Genomic DNA, 21,271 nt, shown 5'->3' with positions numbered 1-21,271 from the left:
CACTTATCCACATTAAATTTCATTTGCCATTTTGATGTCCAATTTTCCAGTCTCACAAGGTATTCCTGCAATTTATCACAATCTGCTTGTGATTTAACTACTCTGAACAATTTTGTATCATCTGCAAATTTGATTACTCACTCGTATTTCTTTCCAGATCATTTATAAATATATTGAAAAGTAAGGGTCCCAATACAGATCCCTGTGGCACTCAACTGCCCACTCCCTTCCACTGAGAAAATTGTCCATTTAATCCTACTCTCTGTTTCTTTACTTTTAGCCAGTTTGTAATCCACGAAAGGACATCGCCACCTTTCCCATGATTTTTTACTTTTCCTAGAAGCCTCTCATGAGGAACTTTGTCAAACGCCTTCTGAAAATCCAAGTACACTACATCTACCGGTTCTCCTTTATCCACATGTTTATTAACTCCTTCAAAAAAGTGAAGCAGATTTGTGAGGCAAGACTTGCCTTGGGTAAAGCCATGCTGTCTTTGTTCCATTAAACCATGTCTTTCTATATGTTCTGTGATTTTGATGTTTAGAACACTTTCCACTATTTTTCCTGGCACTGAAGTCAGGCTAACCGGTCTGTAGTTTCCCGGATCGCTCCTGGAGCCCTTTTTAAATATTGGGGTTACATTAGCTATCCTCCAGTCTTCAGGTACAATGGATGATTTTAATGATAGGTTACAAATGTTTACTAATAGGTCTGAAATTTCATTTTTTAGTTCCTTCAGAACTCTGGGGTGTATACCATCCGGTCCAGGTGATTTACTACTCTTCAGTTTGTCAATCAGGTCTACCACATCTAAGTTCACCGTGATTTGGTTCAGTCCATCTGAATCATTACCCATGAAAACCTCCAGTATGGGTACCTCCCCAACATCCTCTTCAGTAAACACCGAAGCAAAGATATCATTTAATCTTTCCGCGATGGCCTTATCTTCTTATAACACTATCCTCTCTTCTGCTTTAGACACTATTGTCCCTCCCATTATCTGTCCTGTAAGGTGCATCAAACCCTCACCCTTAGAATTCACTTCCTACATTCCTGTGCCTGCTCTGCAGAATGTCTCTGGCAAAGATCCTGTGCCCATGTAGACTTCATACATTTCAAATTCATGCTGAGTGCCTTCCAGTCTGCGATTGCACTTGCCAAACAAGACTACTCTATCTATCTGACAAACTCTCTTGCATCCAACCCTGGCCGTCTCTTTGCCACACTTAATTCCCTCCTCAAACTTCCTTTGCCTCCCTCTTCCCCTTCACTTTCTGCCCAGACTATGGCTGACTACTTGCATGACAAGATTCACAAAATTAGTTGAGTTCTCAACCTGGTCACCTCTATCTTCCTCTCCCTCATTTCTTTCTTCTAACCTTCCCCTGGCCTCTGTCACACCTTTTTCCTTTTTGAATTCACAGTAGAAGAAACTGCCCATCTTCTCCTCCTCCTCCAAACTTACTACTTTTTCCTCTGACTTCATTCCTACCCAATACCTAAGCTCTATTTCCACTGCAGCCTTCCCTTCCATCTGTCATATCTTCAGTCTGTCACTTTCCACTGCTACTGTTCCTGCAGCCTTCAAACATACTGGGTGATCACACCACTTCTCAAAAAACCCTCACTGGACCTTGCCTTTCCTGCCAACTATCATCCCAACTCCCTCCTTCCTTTTGCTTTCAGATTACTTGAACTTGCTGTTCACTACCACTTTCTTGACTTTTTTTCATCTCAAGCCATTCTTGATTCATTCCAAACTGGTTTTCACCCTCTACATTCCACAGAAACAGTCCATGACATGGCTAAAACCAAAGGTCTTTTTGCAGTCCTTACCCTCTTTGATCTATTTGCTGCTTTTGACACTCGATGACCACCTACTCGTTGATACTTTTCCTCACTTGGATTTTGGGACTCTTCTTATCTCTTCCATTGCGCTTTTAGTGTTTCCTTTGGTGGATCCTCCTCTACTGCCATCCCACTATCAATTGGTGTACCTCAGGATTCTGTCTTAGGCCACCTTCTTTTCTCTCCTGTACCAATTCTTTGGTGCTCTGATTCCTATTATGGCTTTCAGTACCATCTTTATGCCGATAATTCCCAGTTTTATCACTTTAAACAAGAAATTTCATCAGATCTCAGCCTGCATGTCTGATATTGCTACCTGGAGTTCCCATCGCCACCTTAAACTCAATATGGCTATGACCAAGCTCCTTATCTTTTGCCCCCCAAGCCCACTTCCCCTCGTTGACCTTTTTTTCTGTGGATAACACTGTAATCCTCCCAGTCCCCTCAGCTTGTAATCTTAGTCATGTTCAACTCTTCTCTCTCCTTCTCTACATATATCCAAAACATTTCTAAAATGTGCCTTTTCTTTCTCCTTAACATCATGAAAATCTGTCCTTTCTTTTCTGAACAAACTACCAGAACCCTTTTCCATTCTCTCATCACCTCCCACTTAGATTATTAAAACCTGCTCCTCACAGGTCTCCCAGTGAGCCATCTCTCTCCACAATCTATTTACAGTTCAGCCAAAGTTGCTACACCCATATAACTCCTCTTCTCATGTCATTACATTGACCCCCCCTATCCATTCCTGCATATAGCAAGCTCTGCTTACTCATTTACAAGAGCCTTCACTCTGCAGCTTCTCACTACCTCTCTTCTTTTATCTCTCTCTACACCCTTCCTCTTGCACTCCGCTCATCAGGCAAGACACGCCTATTTATACCCTTCTCTTCTATCTCCATTTCCCGACTCCATGATTTACACCTGGCTGCACTATATGCTTGGGATAGACTTCTTGAGCTGGTGAGTCATGATCCCTCTCTTGCCTTATTTAATTCCCATCTAAAAACCCACTTTTTGAGTGCTTTTAAATCTTGACCCTTGATTGTCCCACTTACAGGCTCATTAACTTTTAGCCATGCCTTAATAAATGAAAATCACCAGTATGTTTGTCTTGATTAGATTATTAGGTCTATTGAGCTGGGACTGTTTTATTATATTTTTTTTGTACAGTACTGCATACATTGAGAAGCACTATAGAAATGTTAAGTAGTACTAATATCAATTTAAAAACCTTAGATTTAAAAGACACCAAATAAATTATTTAAAAAACATAGTCAAAGATAAAAATCCTTAAATCAAGAGACACCTACTTCTTAATGAGCTTTTAAAACTTTAGCAACTCAATAAAATTAAAATTTGCTGCAGACAGAAGTCCAGGAGCAAACTGGGGGCTATCCAGTCTTTTGCCAAATGTATGATTTATCTACCTTTTTGTGCAAAGTTGTATGTGTGCACCCAGTGCAAAGAGCTCCTGTTTCTCAGAGAATGAGTCAGATCTTGGAGGTCAGAGTGGCAGACTTGGAGGAACTGAGGCAGACTGAGAAGTATATAGAGGAGACCTTCAAGGACACAGAGTGGTCCAAACTCCAATCAAGCAGCCCTTGTGATGCTTTGGAGGACCAAGGTCACCTGGCAGGAGACTATCATCTTGGTGTGGTAGGAAGTGATTCTGTAGCTAGGACTTGCTCTCCAGATGATGGCTTATTCTCTCATACATACCAAGTACGTGTTTCCAGGACAGTGTGCCCAGGAGGGAAGGTTTAGGATGGCTGTTGTAGTGGGTGATTCAATCATTGTAGATAGCTAGGTGGCAGCTAGGAGTAAGGAACACTTGGTAACTTGTGTGCCTGGTATGAAAGTAGGTGACTTCATGTGCTACCTAGATAAGATTTTAGCGAGTGCTGCGGAGGATCTGACTGTGGTGGTACATGTGGGAACTAATGACATAGGAAGGTGCAGGAGGGAGGTTCTGGAGGCTAAATTGGTAGAAAACTGCTATAGCACATCAATTTAATTTTTATCCTGATATCACAGTGTCCCATTGGTTATCTTCCTTCTATCATGTCTCTAAAGTTTTTTAAGTTTCCCATTCTTCCTTTATGTTTAAGTTATTTTACCCATGTATTCTGTTCCAAGTTTTAAGTCCCTGTTCTATGTAACTTGCATTCTACATGCATGTCTTGTTCAGTTATAATGTAAACCGAGCTGATATGCAATCCTGCATGAAGCCCGGTATATAAAAATGTTAAATAAATAAATAAATAAATAAATAAAGTGACTATAATGTCTATATCATACAATTCAATACATTCTAACTCACCAATCTTACTGTTCAGACTTCTGGCATTTGTATATAGACATTTTAACAAAACTGAAATCTAGAACCTCGAGGGTTGCATTCTCAGAAATGCTTCCTATTCCACACGCAAAACCCAAGAGACAGGCTGAGCACCAGATTCTCAATGTGTTGATGAGACTATGGTATAGGGGAGAGGATTTTAGATTTCTTAGGAAGTGGACAGCATTCTGGGGAAGGGAGAGCCTATTCTAATGGGATGGGCTGCATCTTAACAAGTGGAACCAGGCTGTTGATGTTAACATTTAAATAGGAGATAGAGTAGCTTTTAATCTAGACCAGAAGGGAAAGCTGACAGTCACCCAGAAGCATGTTGTTCAGAGGGAAGTATCTTCCAAAAACTATTTGCAAACTAGGGAAGTTAGAATATCCTAGTAGAGAGGTTGTATTTAAGTCTGAAGAAACCCAGACTGATAAAGACAGAGCACCCAGATATGAAAGACTCTAAAATACCTGTATTATTTGCTAACAAGCAGGGTATGAAATCAAAGAGAAATGAAAGTACAAATAAAAAAGGGTTCATGCATCTGTTATCGGTGCTCTCTATTGAAGCTGTGGTGTGTTTTTGACACTCTCGCTGCACTCTTGCCACTTCTGGTACCCCTTTGCACAGTGCCTTAGGCTATTCATGCTACTTTGGTGCCACTTTGCCACAGTCTAAGTACCTTGGAGCTCTTTTGTTGTTGTGATGATTGCTCCCCAGAAGTTTCATCAAAATTGATAATAAAACCCCAATTCTGCAGCCAAAAGTAGGCTGGAAATCCTTCCCCCATTGACTTTAATGAGAACCGGAAAACGAATTCACAACGTATCGGGGCGCCATACATCCGAATGCAACGGAAATGACCCCCAACGAATACGTATCACGAATGCAACGAAAATATTTTGGCTGCACATCCCTAGTAGTTATTTCTCTGTCCCCAGAGGGCTCTCAATCTAACGGTCATTCATTTAAATGTATCATGGCATTAACACATGTGATAATTGTACTATCGTATGGCGCGGATGCAAATTTTTGGAAGGGGCAGGATTAGGGAGGGGTTGGGGCGGGTTTTAATGAAAATGAGGAGCAGTATCACACCATGCGATAGCATAACACATGCTACCATGCGATACTACCTATATGAAGCGCTATGTTACCATGCAATGCGGTAATTATAGAAATTCCCCTAAACACGCCCCTTTCATGCAGGAGTTATGTATGCGATATTTTAGCATTTTGATGAATCTAGGAGTAGGTTTGTACCTGACTCAGGAAAGAATATCCAAATTGACAAAGTGCAAACATTTTTCTCACCCAGAGCTTTGGATTATCTACAATTACTAAGGACCATGCAACCACCTTAGATCTTGTGCTGTAGGCCAAAGCTCACATGCACCCTCTGCAATGTTCTGTGCTTTCTCAATCGTCCCCTCACATACAAGACTACAAAGTCCATCTTCCCCTTCCGAGGTTGGTATAGCAGAGTCTTTTGTTATTGTTGACTTCATTAAACTTATAGAAGGGAATGTGTTTGAAACCTCCTTACTGGGTGTTTCTAATAAAACATGCAAGCCTGTTGGTATGGGGTGCCCACTGCAGGATCAAGTAGTGCAGGGACTTTGAAATTTGGAGGAGGCCTCATGGTTCATTAACAAGCTGGAAACCATGGTGAAGGGAAAGGCAATCCAAGTCCTTTCCGACAATGCTTTGACAGTGGTTTACATCAACAAACAGGCACTCAAGGCCAATGGGTGGCCAAGGAGGCAAACATCATATTCAGGTAACAGAACAGAATCTATTATTTTCTCAACAAATTGGACCCTGGATAATGGGAACTCAGTCACGAGGCTTTCCATAGGATAATAAATCACCGGGGTCGTCTTACTTGGATTTTATGTCGACTTGCAAAAATGTCAAAATTCCTCTTTACTTCAGATGGCGCAAAGTGTGCAGCTCCTTTGGAATAGATGCCCTATAATTCACCCTTGGCTGGTTGGGAAAATGTTATATGTATTTCCTCTTTGGTCTCTGTCAGAGAGAACTCAAAAGAAGAGAGAATCACTCTTCACTGTTAATTTTAGCAGCTTCAGTTTGGCCAAGAAGACCTTGGTTTGTGGATCTAGTAAGGTTACAGGTTGATTCTCTAATACACAGGATCAAGGACTTTTAATTTAGGGTACGATTCTCATGGAGGATCTGGTTTATTTTGGCCTGGCTCTAGAGAGGTCATAGGATATTCCTCCTCTGTAGTTTCTATTATATTGAAAGTCTGCAAGAACTCCACCTTCGCTGGCTTTTGTTCATGGATGGCATCTGTTAAGACATGATGCAAGGATTGGTCTGTTTTCACTTTAGCATTTGGTTATTTTTTACATTTGACCTTCCTTGAGAGAGGATTGGATAAAGGCCTGACTTTAAACTCTACAAGAGTAAATTGCAGCTATTTCATGGTACAGGGAAAGAGTCTCAGGAGTTTCTGTAGCTACCCATACTGATGTATCACATTTCCTCCTTTCAGACCTCTAGTCCCCCATTGGGACCTTAATTTTGTTCTCAGAGTTTTAGTAGGTCCACCATTCAAATCTCTTAAGAGAGCTTCTCTAAAAGATCTGTCCCTGAAAAAAAATTTTCTGGTCACTATTTGTTCTCCCAGATGAATCTCTAAGTTGCAAGCTTTGTCATATAAATCCTTTTCTCGTTTTTGCCTCATATTACATTTTTCTTCATCCAGTTCTTTCCTTTTTACCAAAAGTAATTTCTCATTTTCACTTAAACTAATCAGTTTCTCTCCCGGTATTCTCACAGGAGGAGTGTCGTGGTAAAAATCGATCTCTCTGGTTGTTATATGTCCGTCAAGTTTTTATTAGATATTTGGAAGTTACAATGTGTCCAGAAATTTGACAGATTGATTGTATTGCTTGAGGGTTACATAAAGGAAAGGAAGCTTCCAAGGCTTCTTTGGCTAGATAGATTAAAGAAACAATTGCTTCAATTTACCTACTGAAAAGCCATCAGGCTCCAGAAGTCCTTCAGGCTCACTCAACAAGATTTCAAGCTTCTTCCTGGGTGAGATTGACATCTATATCCCCAGATGAAATTTGCAAAGCAGCCACGTGGTCTTCTTTGGACATATTCACTAAGCATTACAGACTGGATGTTCCTCCAAGGGAGGATGCAGCTTTTAATTCTGCTGTTCTCAATTCGACCCTAACTTCTTCCCTCCTGGATTAATTGGGTTTGAGTATTTCCAATGTGTTGGGAATGGTGTAGCAGGATGGTAAGGAAGGAAAACTTTAACTCGATAATTTATTTTCCTTGAATCCTGTTACACCAGTCCAGGACCCTCCCAGGAAGTTGGGCCATGCAGTTTTTTATTTCGGTGTACCAAAGATTATAGAAGTTGATTTTTCTTGACTAGAGGACAACTGGAGGTTCACTTGTTCTTTCACCTTTTCTTGTTCTTGTTCTTGAAGCAGGATCCTTTTTCACATTGTAATTCGTGTTATTTACAGGTTATTTTTTAATCAGGTTTTTAACATGAGAATACTGTTTTTTGCTGGGCTGCACCATGGTAACAATCTGAGATGATATTGCAGGAAAAGTTACGTCTTTTGACCCCCATCTGCTAGTAGAGAAAGTAAACCCATGCATTTGAACTGGTGTTGCAGGATTCAAGGAAAGCAAATTATCAAGTAAATTAAATTTCTACGCACCTCCTATAGGTGTAGTTAAGTTTTAAAGCACAAATCATGTATTAATATTAAAGAGCTGGTTTAGCATACAGTTGCATGATAACCTACTTCTTTAAATATTTTGTGTGTTAGGCTGCTTTATGTCCATGTTAACAGTAATGCAGACTAATGCAGAACTGTGTTTATATAACACATGTTAATATGTTAGCATTGATGTACTTTTTAAAAAAGTGTATAGCCAGTATGTTTGCATTTAGGTCAATATGAACATGATACATAAATTTGTCTACCCTAGTGTTGCATCGGCACATTTTTGTTTATCATTTATGAATTAGCCAATCTGGAATTCTATAATGTATATAAAGGAAACTCTTTTTCAGAACAACAGATTAGATTAATTTTTTTCTAAAGTTAAACATTTACTGCAATTGTTGAGGTCCTGTAATAGTCTTCATCTTTCACATAGATGCTGCGAATGTTGACGATGATGTACAAAAAAACATACCGTGTTTGCTTGCCTCACTGGAAGACCCTTTTGCTGAAAATTATTCTGTTGTGTGGGTATAAAAGCAACATTTTATTTTAGATTGACCTAGTAATTATTATACTGCATGTTTGCATGAGAGACCTGGGAATGTTAGTTCATTTTGAAAGTAAATAATATACAAATTACTCATTACGTTTTAAGAAGTTGAAAATATACAAACTTTCAGTGTGGCACAAAAGTTTGTGCCACACTGAAATACAAAAGTATTTCTGATCCTGCAAATTCAGTCATGGCCCTGCACACTTCATGGATGAATCTTAATGAAATTAAGTAGGAGAGCAGGAACCTCATTAAGATTCCCACTACCAAATTTCAACTAAATCCATCCACTTAGAAGGCCTCAATTTATGAATATAGATAGACATGGCAATAGGCACTTTCTCCTAGGACAAGCAGGATGGTAGTCCTCACACATGAGTGACATCATCAGATGGAGCCCAGCACTGACCTTTGACCTCAAAGATTTCTAGAGCTTTCAGGATGCCCCACTGAGCATGGGCACAGCTGTAGTCAGTACCCTGCTCCCTAGGCAGAGGCCCTCAGTCTTTTCTTTTACGCAGAGCTGATGTCTCACAGTTGTGGACCTCGTGCTCTTTTTTTTTTTTATATAAGTAAATGTTGTTTTTTCGTATTCAGCTTTGCTCTCTTCTTACAGTTTTGTAAGTGATTTTTTCTAGAGCTGTAGCTTTTCATATGGTAGTTTAATTCTTGTTTCAAACTGTCTGCCGGCTGCATGGTGGGTTTTCCCCTGTGCAGACTGGTGGTCTGTTCTTTCAAAAAAAACCAAAAAAAAACTGCTTCTTCGGGTTTTGTATTTCTGTCCTCTCCTTGCTCTCTGTTCATTCTCTTTTCCACAGTGCTAACAGGACTGGGCTATGCAGTACGTCGGTGATCCTTGTAGGCCACTTAGCCTGGGGACTCGCCTGAGTTCTACCCGGACTGGAGTTCCATGGAGGATTTCCGATCGCTCGGCATCGATGGATTCAGAAGCTGGAAGGAACGGGGGGGGGGAGAGCTCATCCTCCCCATGTATTAGGGAACTAGTCTCCACGGGTGGGAGCTCTGGATGATGTTACCTCCTCTCCTGCTTGCCAGCCTTGGCAATGCAATCTCCCTGGGAGAGAGGGTGAGCAGAGCCTGGACTAGCTGCTTGCTGCTGCACCTCTGTGCTATGCCTGTGAATGGTTGCCTGTGCACAGCTGTGACCACTGATGTCAGGACTGCGTCGGTGACAGGGCCCATCTCCGGGTACCATTGTTCCTTGATGCTGTCGGGGTCCAGGGTCATCCTCGGTGCAATCGAGGTGCTTGACTGCTGACGATGCCGTGGTGGCCTTCTGTGCCATCAGTGTCGATGGAACTGGGGTGCATCTGCACCGGTTGGGCATCGAGGCCTTGATGCCCTTAGGTGCCGCAGTGCAGTGGTGCAGCGTATTCGATGACATAGTGCCCTCTATGAACTCAATATCACGATGCCCTCAATGCACTCAATTACACGGTGCTTTTGATGCACTTGGTGACTCGATGCACTCGATGCACTCAATGCCTCGGTGCCTTTGATGCACTCGATGCCACAGTGTCTTGATGCTTTCAAAGCCATGGTACTTTTGCTGCACTCAATGTCACAGTACTATCAGCTTGATCCCTCAACACGGTGCCTTCAGTGCACTTGCCATGGTACCCCCGGTGCACTCGCTGCCTCTGTCCCCTTGCAGCACTCGCTGCCTCTGTCCCCTTGCGGCACTCGCTGGCTGGGTGCCCTTGCGGCACTCGATGGCTGGGTGCCCTTGCGGCACTCGATGGCTGGGTGCCCTTGCGGCATCTATCCACAGTGGCCCAGTGCCCTCAAGGCTCCAGGGTGGTGCCCTCTATGGAGCATGGGGAACTCAGAGCTGTCCCTTCAGCCGACAATCCCAGTGTTGGAGGCCCTGCCAAGATGTACACGCCATCAATAATGATGAGGGCTAGCGAGGCTCTCTGCAGCCGTACTGCTTGCGAGGCCATCGAGCTTGCAGCATCAACACCACACGACGAATCAGTGAGCCGAGGGGAATTGCCATCGGCACTGGCAGTCGGTTCCTTTGGACATCGATGACCTATCAGGGGCGGCAGGCCCTCTCCCCGCAGACGCCCATGGCTTCCTTGGCCCATACCTTCGGGTTGTCAGGGCCCCGGGCAGTCGACATCCATGGGTACCTGTGGCGCCAGGAGTGGCGCAGTTTACTGGCAACTGCTTATAGATCACAGGACATGCCCGCAGCCCTCCATAAGCACCTGCCTCGCCAGGGTCTTCACTGCAGTTGTTCCCTGTGGGTCTCGCAAATGAGCTGGGTCCATCACATTTTCCTGGGACCGCCTCTCAGAGCGTTCTCAAGTGCCTTACCCGGAGTGCCAGTAGTGCTGGGGACACCTTAATCACCCTGTTCTCTCCACTCCACTGGAGTTACTGTGGCACGATGCACAACTTGCGCAGTTGGGATACAGGAGGCGTCTATTCCAAGGACCTCGGATGCTGGCAGGAGGTATTCTCCCTGGCTGTGCAGTCCTCAGCCATACTAGAGTTATGCCATCTTTCATCCTGGTCCCAATCTCCACATCAGTCCGCACCGTGTAGTACTGAGGAGCACTGGCAGGGGAGATGTCATTATACACACTGTGCTTGGTCATGCGGCGGCGTGTGGCCACCGACTCTGGAATGTGGTTCTCTGACCTCGCTGGGGCCTGGGATTTCTCCCACTAGCTCGGCCCTCAGGATCATGGGTGTGCCACCATTCATGGATGGCTTACTACTGCATGAGTTCCGCCCAGCGTGCTCTCGCAGAGGAGAGCTTCCAGTTGCCCTCTGTTGCCTTGGCGTTTATGTGTGTGTATGTGGGTTGTTCCCTCCAGGTGGTCACCACAGGTTGTGTTCCACAGCCGCAGGACTAACCTAGGACTGCTTTCCTGGTTGGATCCTGAGGTGATTGGCCCTCTCCTTTCTCAGCAGAGGCCTATGTCTTTCGCCTTCTACCATGTTCTTGTAGAACAGTCCTTGTGGTTCTGTCCCTGAGCATTTTTTCTCTGATCCGGGGCCCCGATGCTTTGCATCAGCGTGTCTCCTTGGAGGCCAGGGCTGGGGAGCAGGGGAGCAGCAGCGGAAGTTGAGCTGTCTTCAGCTGCGGACCCTCTGGGAATTGCAGTGGCAGCGTCCCTTATCCAAGGCTGGCTGCCTGTGATGGGTTGGTCGCTTCAGCGCTTCAGCCATCAGTGATTTGCCTCAACTCTCCTTCGGGGAGTTGCTCAGTCTTTCTGGATCGGGAGGCCCCCAATCCTGCTGCTTCCCTCTCCCCTTTGGAAAGGGAGATTCAACTAGGTTCTGGGGCAACCTTTTTGGGTTCCCCTCTGGATGTCCCACTGTCCACCCTTTCGAGGGGTGTCCCTTGTTTCTGTTCCCAGATATGGGATGTCACTGCTCTGTCTGGCGCCAGCCCCAGGAATAGTAGAGTGTGGCACTCTCCCTTGGACGCTCTGAGATATGGCAGGTCTACCCTTGAGGGAAGCTGTCAAGTGTTGCCCCCCAGTACCCTCCGGGTTTCCCCCAGTTCAGGAGTTACCTTGGTATTTGCTGGACTCTGTAGGGATCTTCCTCAAGGATCGCTGTCGTCTGTCATCCTTGTCTAGGGGACCCTCCTCTGTGAAGAGTGTTTCAGTCCATCAGCTAGGCAATCGTGCCTTTCACCCCCTTTTGCCATGTCCATGGCTGAGGGAGTTAGGATCCGAGCACCCAGCATGAGAGATTCTACCCTCTGCTCGCAGTAGCATGCAAGCTGTTCTTCCTCCTTTTTTCAGGATCGCCCTGTCTACAGACAGAGCAGACTTGGATCATCCGTTGCTGGGCCGCATGCTTCCTTAGGAGGGGAAGTATATTCACTCCTGGCTGGGGTAGTGTTACCGCAGCCGTGTGGTTGGGTACTCTTTTCTGGGATCGCCTTGGACCTGCCCTGGTGCCCCTTGGGCTTCCAGGTTGGTAATAACATCAGGTACTGTCAGGGTATACGCATGCAACTCCCCAGCTTCCCATCTCCTGATGGAGCATTCGGGACTTCTCCCCAGGGGCAATCGCTCTCAGTTTCTGCTGTTGCAAGAAGACTGAGGGCTCCATCTCCAGAGGGATACTCATAAGAACATGCCATACTGGGTCAGACTAAGGGTCCATCAAGCCCAGCATCCTGTTTCCAACAGTGGCCAATCCAGGCCATAAGAACCTGGCAAGAACCCAAAAACCAAGTCAACTTAATAGCAGGTAATGGATTTCTCCTCCAAGAACTTATCCAATCCTTTTTTAAACACAGCTATACTAACTGCACTAACCACATCTTCTGGCAACAAATTCCAGAGTTTAATTGTGCGTTGAGTGAAAAAGAACTTTCTCCGATTAGTTTTAAATGTGCCACATGCTAACTTCATGGAGTGCCCCCCTAGACTTTCTATTATCCGAAAGAGTAAAAAACCGATTCACATCTACCCGTTCTAGACCTCTCATGATTTTAAACACCTCTATCATATCCCCCCTCAGCCATCTCTTCTCCAAGCTGAAAAGTCCTAACCTCTTTAGTCTTTCCTCATAGGGGAGCTGTTCCATTCCCCTTATCATTTTGGTAGCCCTTCACTGTACCTTCTCCATCGCAATTATATCTTTTTTGAGATGTGGTAACCAGAATTGTACACAGTATTCAAGGTGCGGTCTCACCATGGAGCGATACAGAGGCATTATGACAGTAGTGAGTTATTCACTTGGGGTTGATGGACATCAGGGCGAGTTGTGCTTGCCCTGGCGGTCCGCTAGTCTGCCTCCTTGTGTTCTTCACTCCTTCTGTTTGGTTTGTTTGGGGGACTGGAGATGAAGCTAAGGCGCTTGTAATATATCTCCATATACCTGCAGGGTATATACTGCCTTAGTTTTCTCATTCTCTACATTGCCCAAAGGGCCTTCCTGCTTCCCTGATATACTGTGACAGGATAGATGAACAGGTTATGGCAGATGCTCTTGAAAGAGCTTCAGGCCTATTTCATCTACCTGGTGGGAACTTTGGCCTACAGGTCTGTTTCAGGGATTGTTCTCATCCCCTGAATCCTTGACGCTGTCCTGCGTGGTGTTATGATAACGTGTGTTTTGTGGATCCTTGGGTGCTGTGGAGATGACCACGCCCACGGGGAGGAGCCCCGTGAGGAGCCACAGCACTGGGCTAGACTCGTACACACAAAACACAAGATAGTTCTTTATTGTACAACTTGAATATCTCCACCAGAGGTGGCAGTAGTGAGGCAGATCAAAGTTCTTGTTATGTTTTTGTAAGAATGTGAACCCTGGGCCAAAGTGAGAAGTGTTTCCACCCACAGGGAAGGAGCCCTGTGAGCCTCACTGTCTGTAGGAGTGGTCTCAGTGGTCGCAGACACAGCTGTATGGTAGAGACTTTATTATACCGGAAGGAAGGCAAGCCCGCAGAGCGGGAGTTGTAGATAAAGAACAGTTCTGAGCTGAGGTGTATACCCTCGATGTGAATATCCAGTAGTGGCCCGCAGAGTGGGGTACGCCAGAAAGTCTCTTCAGAAGTGTAGTAAATACCTCAGACGTGCAGATCCAGTAGTAGCCCACAGAGCGGGGTACGCCGAAGATGTCTGTACTGCGGAGGCGATGAGAAGATAGTCTGAGGTGCAGGACCCCAGATGAGGATCCTGTGGAAGGTGATGGTAATACCCTGCAGTGACTCCTCCTGGAGAGGTTACGGTAGTGGCCCGAGGCACGGGATACACCGTAGAGGATTCCTCAGTAGGATAGATATTGTTGAAGCCCAAAGTCTAGTACTCACAAAGGTAGTTCCAGGAGACTGTCCCGGGGAGCGGGACAGGTAGCAGTCCAAGGCATAAATGCGCTCCGAGGAGCGGATAGCCAGGAATGTGGAAGGGCCCCCGAGGAGCGGGTACCCAGAGCGTCCCACGCCAAGGCAGAGATCTGGAACCGGAAGCCCAAGGATGGAGCGAATTCGACAACGAGGGAACTCCTTGCTAACTCGTCAAAGCATAGGGCCAGTCAGCTTAAGTACTGTAGCGAGATGACGTCATTCGGAGGGGACGCCTCCGAGGTTCCCGCCATGACGTGAACAAAGGTAGCCCTTGCGCGCACGGGGCTTAGGTGATACCAGGAACATTATGGCGGTCGGCAACGCACTCGCCATCCCGGGGACACCAGGTAGGTCGGTGGTGGCTGGTGGAGGCTGCCATTCTTCCTAGAATTGACAGTGCAGCAAAGAGAGAGGTGAGCATGAGTGGTCGCAGCCATCTGTGACCGGGCTCCATCCAATGATATCACCCATCCTGCTGTCCTAGGAGAACACCTTTTACAGGTAAGCAACTCTGCTTTCCACTGATAAAGCGCATCTAAAAAAATGTATTTAATTACAGACAGCTAATTATTGTCTAGAAAATCTGTCAGAGATTATGGATAACTCTTTAGGATGTGATGTATTATAATGTAGAAAACTGGCATATTGAACCCACGTGCACATCACATCAGTCATGTGAGCACATGAAATGATTACACTTTCAAATCACTTTTTAATAAAGTAACTTCCTACTTTTAACCTTTACTTGGAAAGATAACTCAAATCTTTTAATTCGCTAACATCACTTGCAAATCCCAGGCAAACACCATTCCACAGTTCTTTGAGTAATAGAGAAGCTGTAGTAAGAGGCTAGAACTGAATCTAAAGGTTTCAGAGCATCTACTGTTTGGTGTAAAGGAGTCCTATTTGGCTGATGGGAAGAGTTGACTTTTAGACCAGTAGACTGCTAGTGCTACACCCAACTAGGACACATTTCCACATAATTAGATGAATTTTAAAAGTTCTACGTGTGCCAAAGCCAAGAGATACGCACACAATTCAAAAGTTTAGAAAAAGGGGTGGGGTGTGCGCGTGGGCATGACAGGGGAAGACTAAGAAGTGTGTGAAAATCTGGATTCCCCTGCCGTGTAACTTTACTGCTGCTATGGATGGCGTGTAAGTAAAAAAAAAATAATTCTAGACTAGTCAGTGGGTTTTAAGGGTTGGAACTAGCAAGGGGAAAGGGAGGCTAATAAATTGGGGGTTTTAGAAGTCCTATCCCTAAACTGGGCAAACTGGAACAAACTGGGAAAACTAGCTATCACTTTGGTCCACATCCCTTATAAAATTCCTCCTCTCATGTGGTAGACACGGCATTTCCTAGCATGTAGTAGATGGAGTCAGGACCAATGGATATAGTGTACTCCTGATAGCAGATGGGAGACAGTCAGATTTCAAAGCAGATGTCCGCCTACATATACCCATGCAGGAAGCTCGGCTCTTCAGTATTTCTCCGTCTCCTAAGCAGATAGGGACACTACATACACTAGAATAATGTTAGCAACTTCAAACCAAAGAAGAAAGAAAACTTACCTCTAGAAAACAAGCCCCGCTCTCCTGCGGTGATAACTAAGGGTCCCTCCCCCAGTCGAGAATTCCTGAGGTAATTTCCGAGATCCCTCAGAGGCAAGCCTCGGTCCGATAGCCGGCTCCCGTCGTGGACTTAGCCTCCAGGGTGGCTGAGAGGCAGCAGGTGCAGAATTGAGCGCAGCGGTGAAGGTAACTCCCTCTCTTCCTGCAGCCGGAGACCGCCTGGCACGAGACCGGGAAACGCCAAGACCAGGTAAGGTAGAAACCTCTCTTAAGTCTCCGGTCTCAGAGGCTCGATTAGCTGCACAGATCGTCCCTTTCCGGCGTCTGTTTAAATCGGGTTGAGCAGCCCTGTCTGGGCTAGACCCCGATCCGGTGCGAGGGTCCACACACGTGGAGACCCTCCGGAGGGGTCGCCATCTTGTCCGCATGGCCGCATGCACCATTTCCCCCCCTTGACCGCCGTATTGCCCGCTCAACTGAGCCGTGTGCACAGCAACACGCACATCTGTGCTGTGCTCACAGCGACGCGCATAACGGTGCTGGGCGCATAGCGGCCCGCATAAACGGCCCGAGCGCACAAATATTGCCGTGTGCTCAGCGGCATGCACATCTCAGCCAGGCACACAAGTAGTAGTCTGCGCACTCATCTGTACGCATTCTGCGCGCGCAACTAAGCCTCCCGGCGCGCACACCTACGCGCACAAATGAGTTTTTAAGCTCCCCAAGAGCACAAACCATGGCACCGCCTGCCAAGAAGGCCAAGGGACAAGCCCTCTGCCCAGCCTGCCACCTGAGAGCTGCGCAACCTGAAGTGGGCTCCTCCCTATGCCAGCAGTGCGAAGAGGCTCGGGGGAACCTAAGCAAGGTCCCTCAGCCAGTAGAGGGATCCGAATCCACTAATGATAGTACCCCGGACCTTTGTTTCTCACAGGACAAGCAGGATGGTTGTCCTCACAAATGGGTGACATCGAGGATGGAGCCCACCACGGAAAACTTCTGTCAAAGTTTAAACAGAACTTTGACTGGCCCCTACTGGGCATGCCCAGCAAGGCACTGACCCTGCAGCCAGCAGGGGTCTCCCTTCAGTCTTCTTTTTTCCGCGCAGCAGTTGCCACGCGGGTGAAAGGAGCTCTCTAACCACGTTCCTGACAGGAATTTGGAAATTAATTTCCTAAGAAAATTTGCCCCTCAGGGGTCTCCCTTCGACAAATTTTTTAGTCATCTTACGGAACCCGGTAAGTTTTTTGCCTTCTTCCATCGACTGCCGTCGATTTTGGCCCTCGAGGCCTGTGGGCACTTACCGATCCCCAGCCTAAATTTTGGCTTCCAGCCATGGCAACGGGGTTCCGTCGTTGTCCGGATTGTACCCGGACTATGTCCATCACAGACCCCCACAGGGTTTGTGTAATGTGTTTGGGTAGTGGGCATGATGTCCTGACTTGCACCAAATGTGCCTTAATGACACCCAAGGGTCGCAAAGCCAGGATGGAGAAGATGGGGCTCCTCTTCCATGCACCAACCCCAACGCCATCGATAGCATCGACGTCATCGGAACCGGCACCGTCGAAGTTGTACCATCATCGTCAACCCTCCGGTGACCGTCCGCCATCGATCGCTTCTCGGCCGTCGACTCCCGTCCCTTCCCTGGATGGGCGAGGGGATCGGAAAGAAAAGCACCGCCATCGACGGCATAAGTCTCGGCCTGTCGAGGATCCACAGCCATCGACCTCTGCTCAAGCCGAGCCACCGACAAAGAAGCCGCAAACAGACCGGATGCCCTCCACGTCTCGTTCGCCGGCATCGAGGAAACCCTCACCCTCTCGGGGTGTGGGGGCCGTGATCCCACCGGTTACGGTGGTCCCTCCGGCCCTGCCTCAGTCTCCCTCTCCCGTCGAGCCGGGTATGGTTACCCCTGGTCTCCGGGCAGAACTGGACCGGCTGGTCCAGGAGGCCATCGAGAAAGCGATGAAGAAATTACAACCTCCATCGGCACCGTCTCCGGCACCGGTTCCAGTGCCGCCCCCGGCACCGACACCGGCACCGGCTTCGCCACCGAGGATGGAACCGACCACCGAGCCGTTGATACAAGCGCTAGCACCGCTACTGAGCCGCATGGAGGCACTCATGACGGCCCTTCCATCGGTGATTCCAGTGCCATCGACAACACCACCGTCTCCGACTGGTTTCTCATCGGCAGGAGAAACACCGTTTCGAATTCCCCCTTCCGGGGTAGTTCCATCGGTACCTTCTGGTATATCTCCACCGATTTATCCTTCAGCTCCATCGATTCCGCGCCAGGCACCGATTCCATCGGCAGCACCGAAGCCATCGATGCCATTTCTGGTTCCACCTACTGCACCGATTCCACCTCGGTTTCCATCGATGCCTTCAGAGCCTCAGCCAGGTCCATCAGGGCTACAAGCCACACATGATCCCTACGATACCTGGGGTGATGATGATGATACCTCTTCTGACACAGATCTGCCTTCGCCACCATCTCCTACAGAGAGTAGAAAAAGATCTCCTCCTGAGGGATCTATCTTTCATTAATTTTGTGAAAGAAATGTCAGAAGTTGTACCTTTTCAACTACAATCTGAAGCTGATGATAGACACCAGATGATGGAACTACTTCAATTTCTGGATGCTCCAAAAATCATCGCTTCCATCCCTATACACCAGGTGTTTTTGGATCTGCTCAAGAAAAAACTGGGAATCTCCTTCATCGGTGTCACCAGTTAACAAGAAAGCTGACTCCACATACCTTGTCCAGTCAGCACCAGGTTTCCAAAAACCTCAACTGGATCATCGCTCTGTTGTGGTTGAGTCCGCGCAGAAGAAGGCCAAGCGTCTTAAGCCGCACTCTTCTACCCCACCTACCAAGGACAACAAGTTCCTGGATAGTGTAGGACGGAAAGTGTATCATGGAGCTACGTTGATTTCACGCATAGCTTCATATCAACTTTACATGACTCAATACAACAGAGCCATCTTTAAGCAGATGCAAGACTATGCTGACACGTTGCCAGACCAATACCAACCACAGCTTCAAGCCCTTCTTCACAAGGGATTTGAGGCAGGGAAGCACGAGATTAGGACTGCCTATGACATATTCGATGCTTCCACGAAGGTTTCAGCCACAGCCATCTCAGCCAGACGTTGGGCTTGGTTAAAGTCATCCAACCTTCGCCCAGAAGTCCAAGATCGTCTTGCTGATTTGCCCTGCTTAGGCGACAATTTGTTTGGAGAGCAAATTCAACAGATTGTGGCGGAGTTAAAAGACCACCATGAGACGTTGAAACAACTCTCATCTGTCCCACCTTAGGTGACCTCCAAGCAACCGCAAAAGAAGGACTCTAAGAAGTCATTCTTTCGACCACGTCGCTACTACCCTCTGTCAACTAGGGCTCGTCCTGCACGGTCCTCTAACAGGCCTCAGCCTCGTCAGCCGAGAAAGCAAAGACCTACTGTAGCCCCACCTCCTGGGCCTACGGCGGGCCTTTGACTTCCCTGTATTGAGCACATGCCATCTCCCTCTTCCACACATCCCTGTGGGGGGTCGACTGTTCCACTTCTTACACCGTTGGAAACAGATCACCTCAGATCAGTGGGTGCTAGCAATTATCGCACAGGGTTACCGCCTCAACTTCATAACACTTCCGCCAGACTCCCCGCCCCTTCAGGCATGGAGTCTAACCAGCCATTTCACTCAATTACATCAAGAAGTATCCCTTCTTCTACAATCAAATGCTATAGAACCCATCCCTCCTTGTCAACAAGGGAAAGGATTCTATTCCAGATACTTCCTAATACCAAAGAAATCAGGGGGGCTACGTCCAATTCTGGACCTTCGGGCCCTCAACAAGTATCTGCAAAAAGAAAAGTTCAAGATGGTAACCCTGGGTGCCTTGCTCCCTCTGTTGCAAAAGGGGGATTGGCTGTGCTCTCTCGACCTCAAGGACGCTTATACCCACATTGCGATCACACAATCCCATCGCAAATATCTGCGGTTTCTTGTAGGCCACGACCATTATCAATACCGTGTCCTACCTTTCGGTCTGGCTTCTGCCCCACGAGTCTTTACCAAATGTCTCGTAGTGGTAGCAGCATTCCTAAGGAAGGAAGGTGTCCACGTCTACCCCTACCTGGACGATTGGCTAATCAGGGCCTCCTCCCAACACATAGCTCAATCCTCCCTAAAATTGACAATTCAAACACTCCTTTCCTTAGGGTTTCTTGTCAATTACGAGAAATCTTGCTTAGTCCCGTCTCAAACCTTATCCTTCATTGGAGCAGACTTGGACACCTTGCAGGCAAAGTCTTACCTTCCTCTTCAGAGGGTCCACACCCTAATATCCCTGGCTCGCCAGCTCCAGTCTCAAAACACTGCCACGGCTCGCCAGTTCCTCATTCTCCTAGGACACATGGCATCCTCGGTTCAAGTCACTCCCATGACCCGACTAGCCATGAGAGTAACACAATGGACTCTACGACACCAATGGATTCAAGCTTTTCAGCCTCTGTCCTCCATAGTCACAGTCACACAGGCCCTGCGCCTATCCTTAACCTGGTGGACAACTCAGGTCAACCTCCTTCAGGGCTTACCTTTTCTTCCACCGGATCCGCAAGTAATCCTAACCACCGACGCTTCTCACATCGGTTGGGGAGCTCATGTGGACGAATTACAAACCCAAGGGTTATGGTCCAAAGAGGAAGCCGAACACCAGATAAATTTCCTGGAACTTCGCACAATCCGCTATGCACTCCGAACTTTCAAAGATCATCTATTCCATCAGATAATCTTAATCCAGACGGACAACCAAGTGGCCATGTGGTACATAAACAAGCAGGGAGGCACAGGCTCCTTCCTTCTGTGTCAGGAAGCTGCGCAGATCTGGGCGGAAGCCCTCTCCCACTCTATGTACCTCAGGGCCACTTACCTGCCGGGAGTAGACAATGTATTGGCAGACCAGCTGAGCCGTGTCTTCAAGCCACACGAGTGGTCACTCGATCCTCTGGTAGTGACCTCTCTGTTTCACAAGTGGGGTTTTCCCCGCATAGACCTCTTTGCGTCCCCTCAGAACCACAAAGTGGACGATTACTGCTCTCTCATTCGGAGCCAACACTTTCAGCCGAGAGATGCCTTCTCCCTCAAGTGGATGACAGGTCTGCTTTATGCATTCCCTCCACTTCCTCTTCTGTCAAGGACTCTCGTGAAGCTACGCCAGGACGGAGGAACCATGATCCTGATAGCACCCCACTGGCCACGCCAAGTGTGGTTTCCCATACTCCAGGATCTCTCCATCCGCAGGCACATCCCTCTGGGAACGGATCCGCATCTGCTCACTCAAAACGACGGATGCCTCCTCCATCCCAACCTCCAAGCCTTGT

The 21,271-nt window shown here is 47.1% G+C and overlaps 1 protein-coding gene across 5 annotated transcripts in view; it reads left to right on the top strand.

Annotated features, from left to right (window-relative positions):
* SETDB2 (SET domain bifurcated histone lysine methyltransferase 2) overlaps positions 1-21,271 on the top strand; it is a 187,417-nt gene that overhangs the window by 106,118 nt on the left and 60,028 nt on the right. For 4 of the 5 annotated variants that reach the window (XM_029602852.1, XM_029602850.1, XM_029602853.1 and 1 more), the window contains exon 6: positions 8,349-8,439. The exons of the other annotated variant lie outside the window; for it this stretch is intronic. In XM_029602852.1, the coding sequence (XP_029458712.1) occupies positions 8,349-8,439 (91 nt within the window). The remainder of the gene's footprint in view (positions 1-8,348; positions 8,440-21,271) is intronic. 5 annotated transcript variants of the gene reach the window in all.

The sequence above is a fragment of the Rhinatrema bivittatum genome, chromosome 5 (assembly GCF_901001135.1).
Source record: "Rhinatrema bivittatum chromosome 5, aRhiBiv1.1, whole genome shotgun sequence".
Taxonomy (NCBI): domain Eukaryota; kingdom Metazoa; phylum Chordata; class Amphibia; order Gymnophiona; family Rhinatrematidae; genus Rhinatrema; species Rhinatrema bivittatum.
This window is presented reverse-complemented; position numbering and strand designations above follow the sequence as displayed.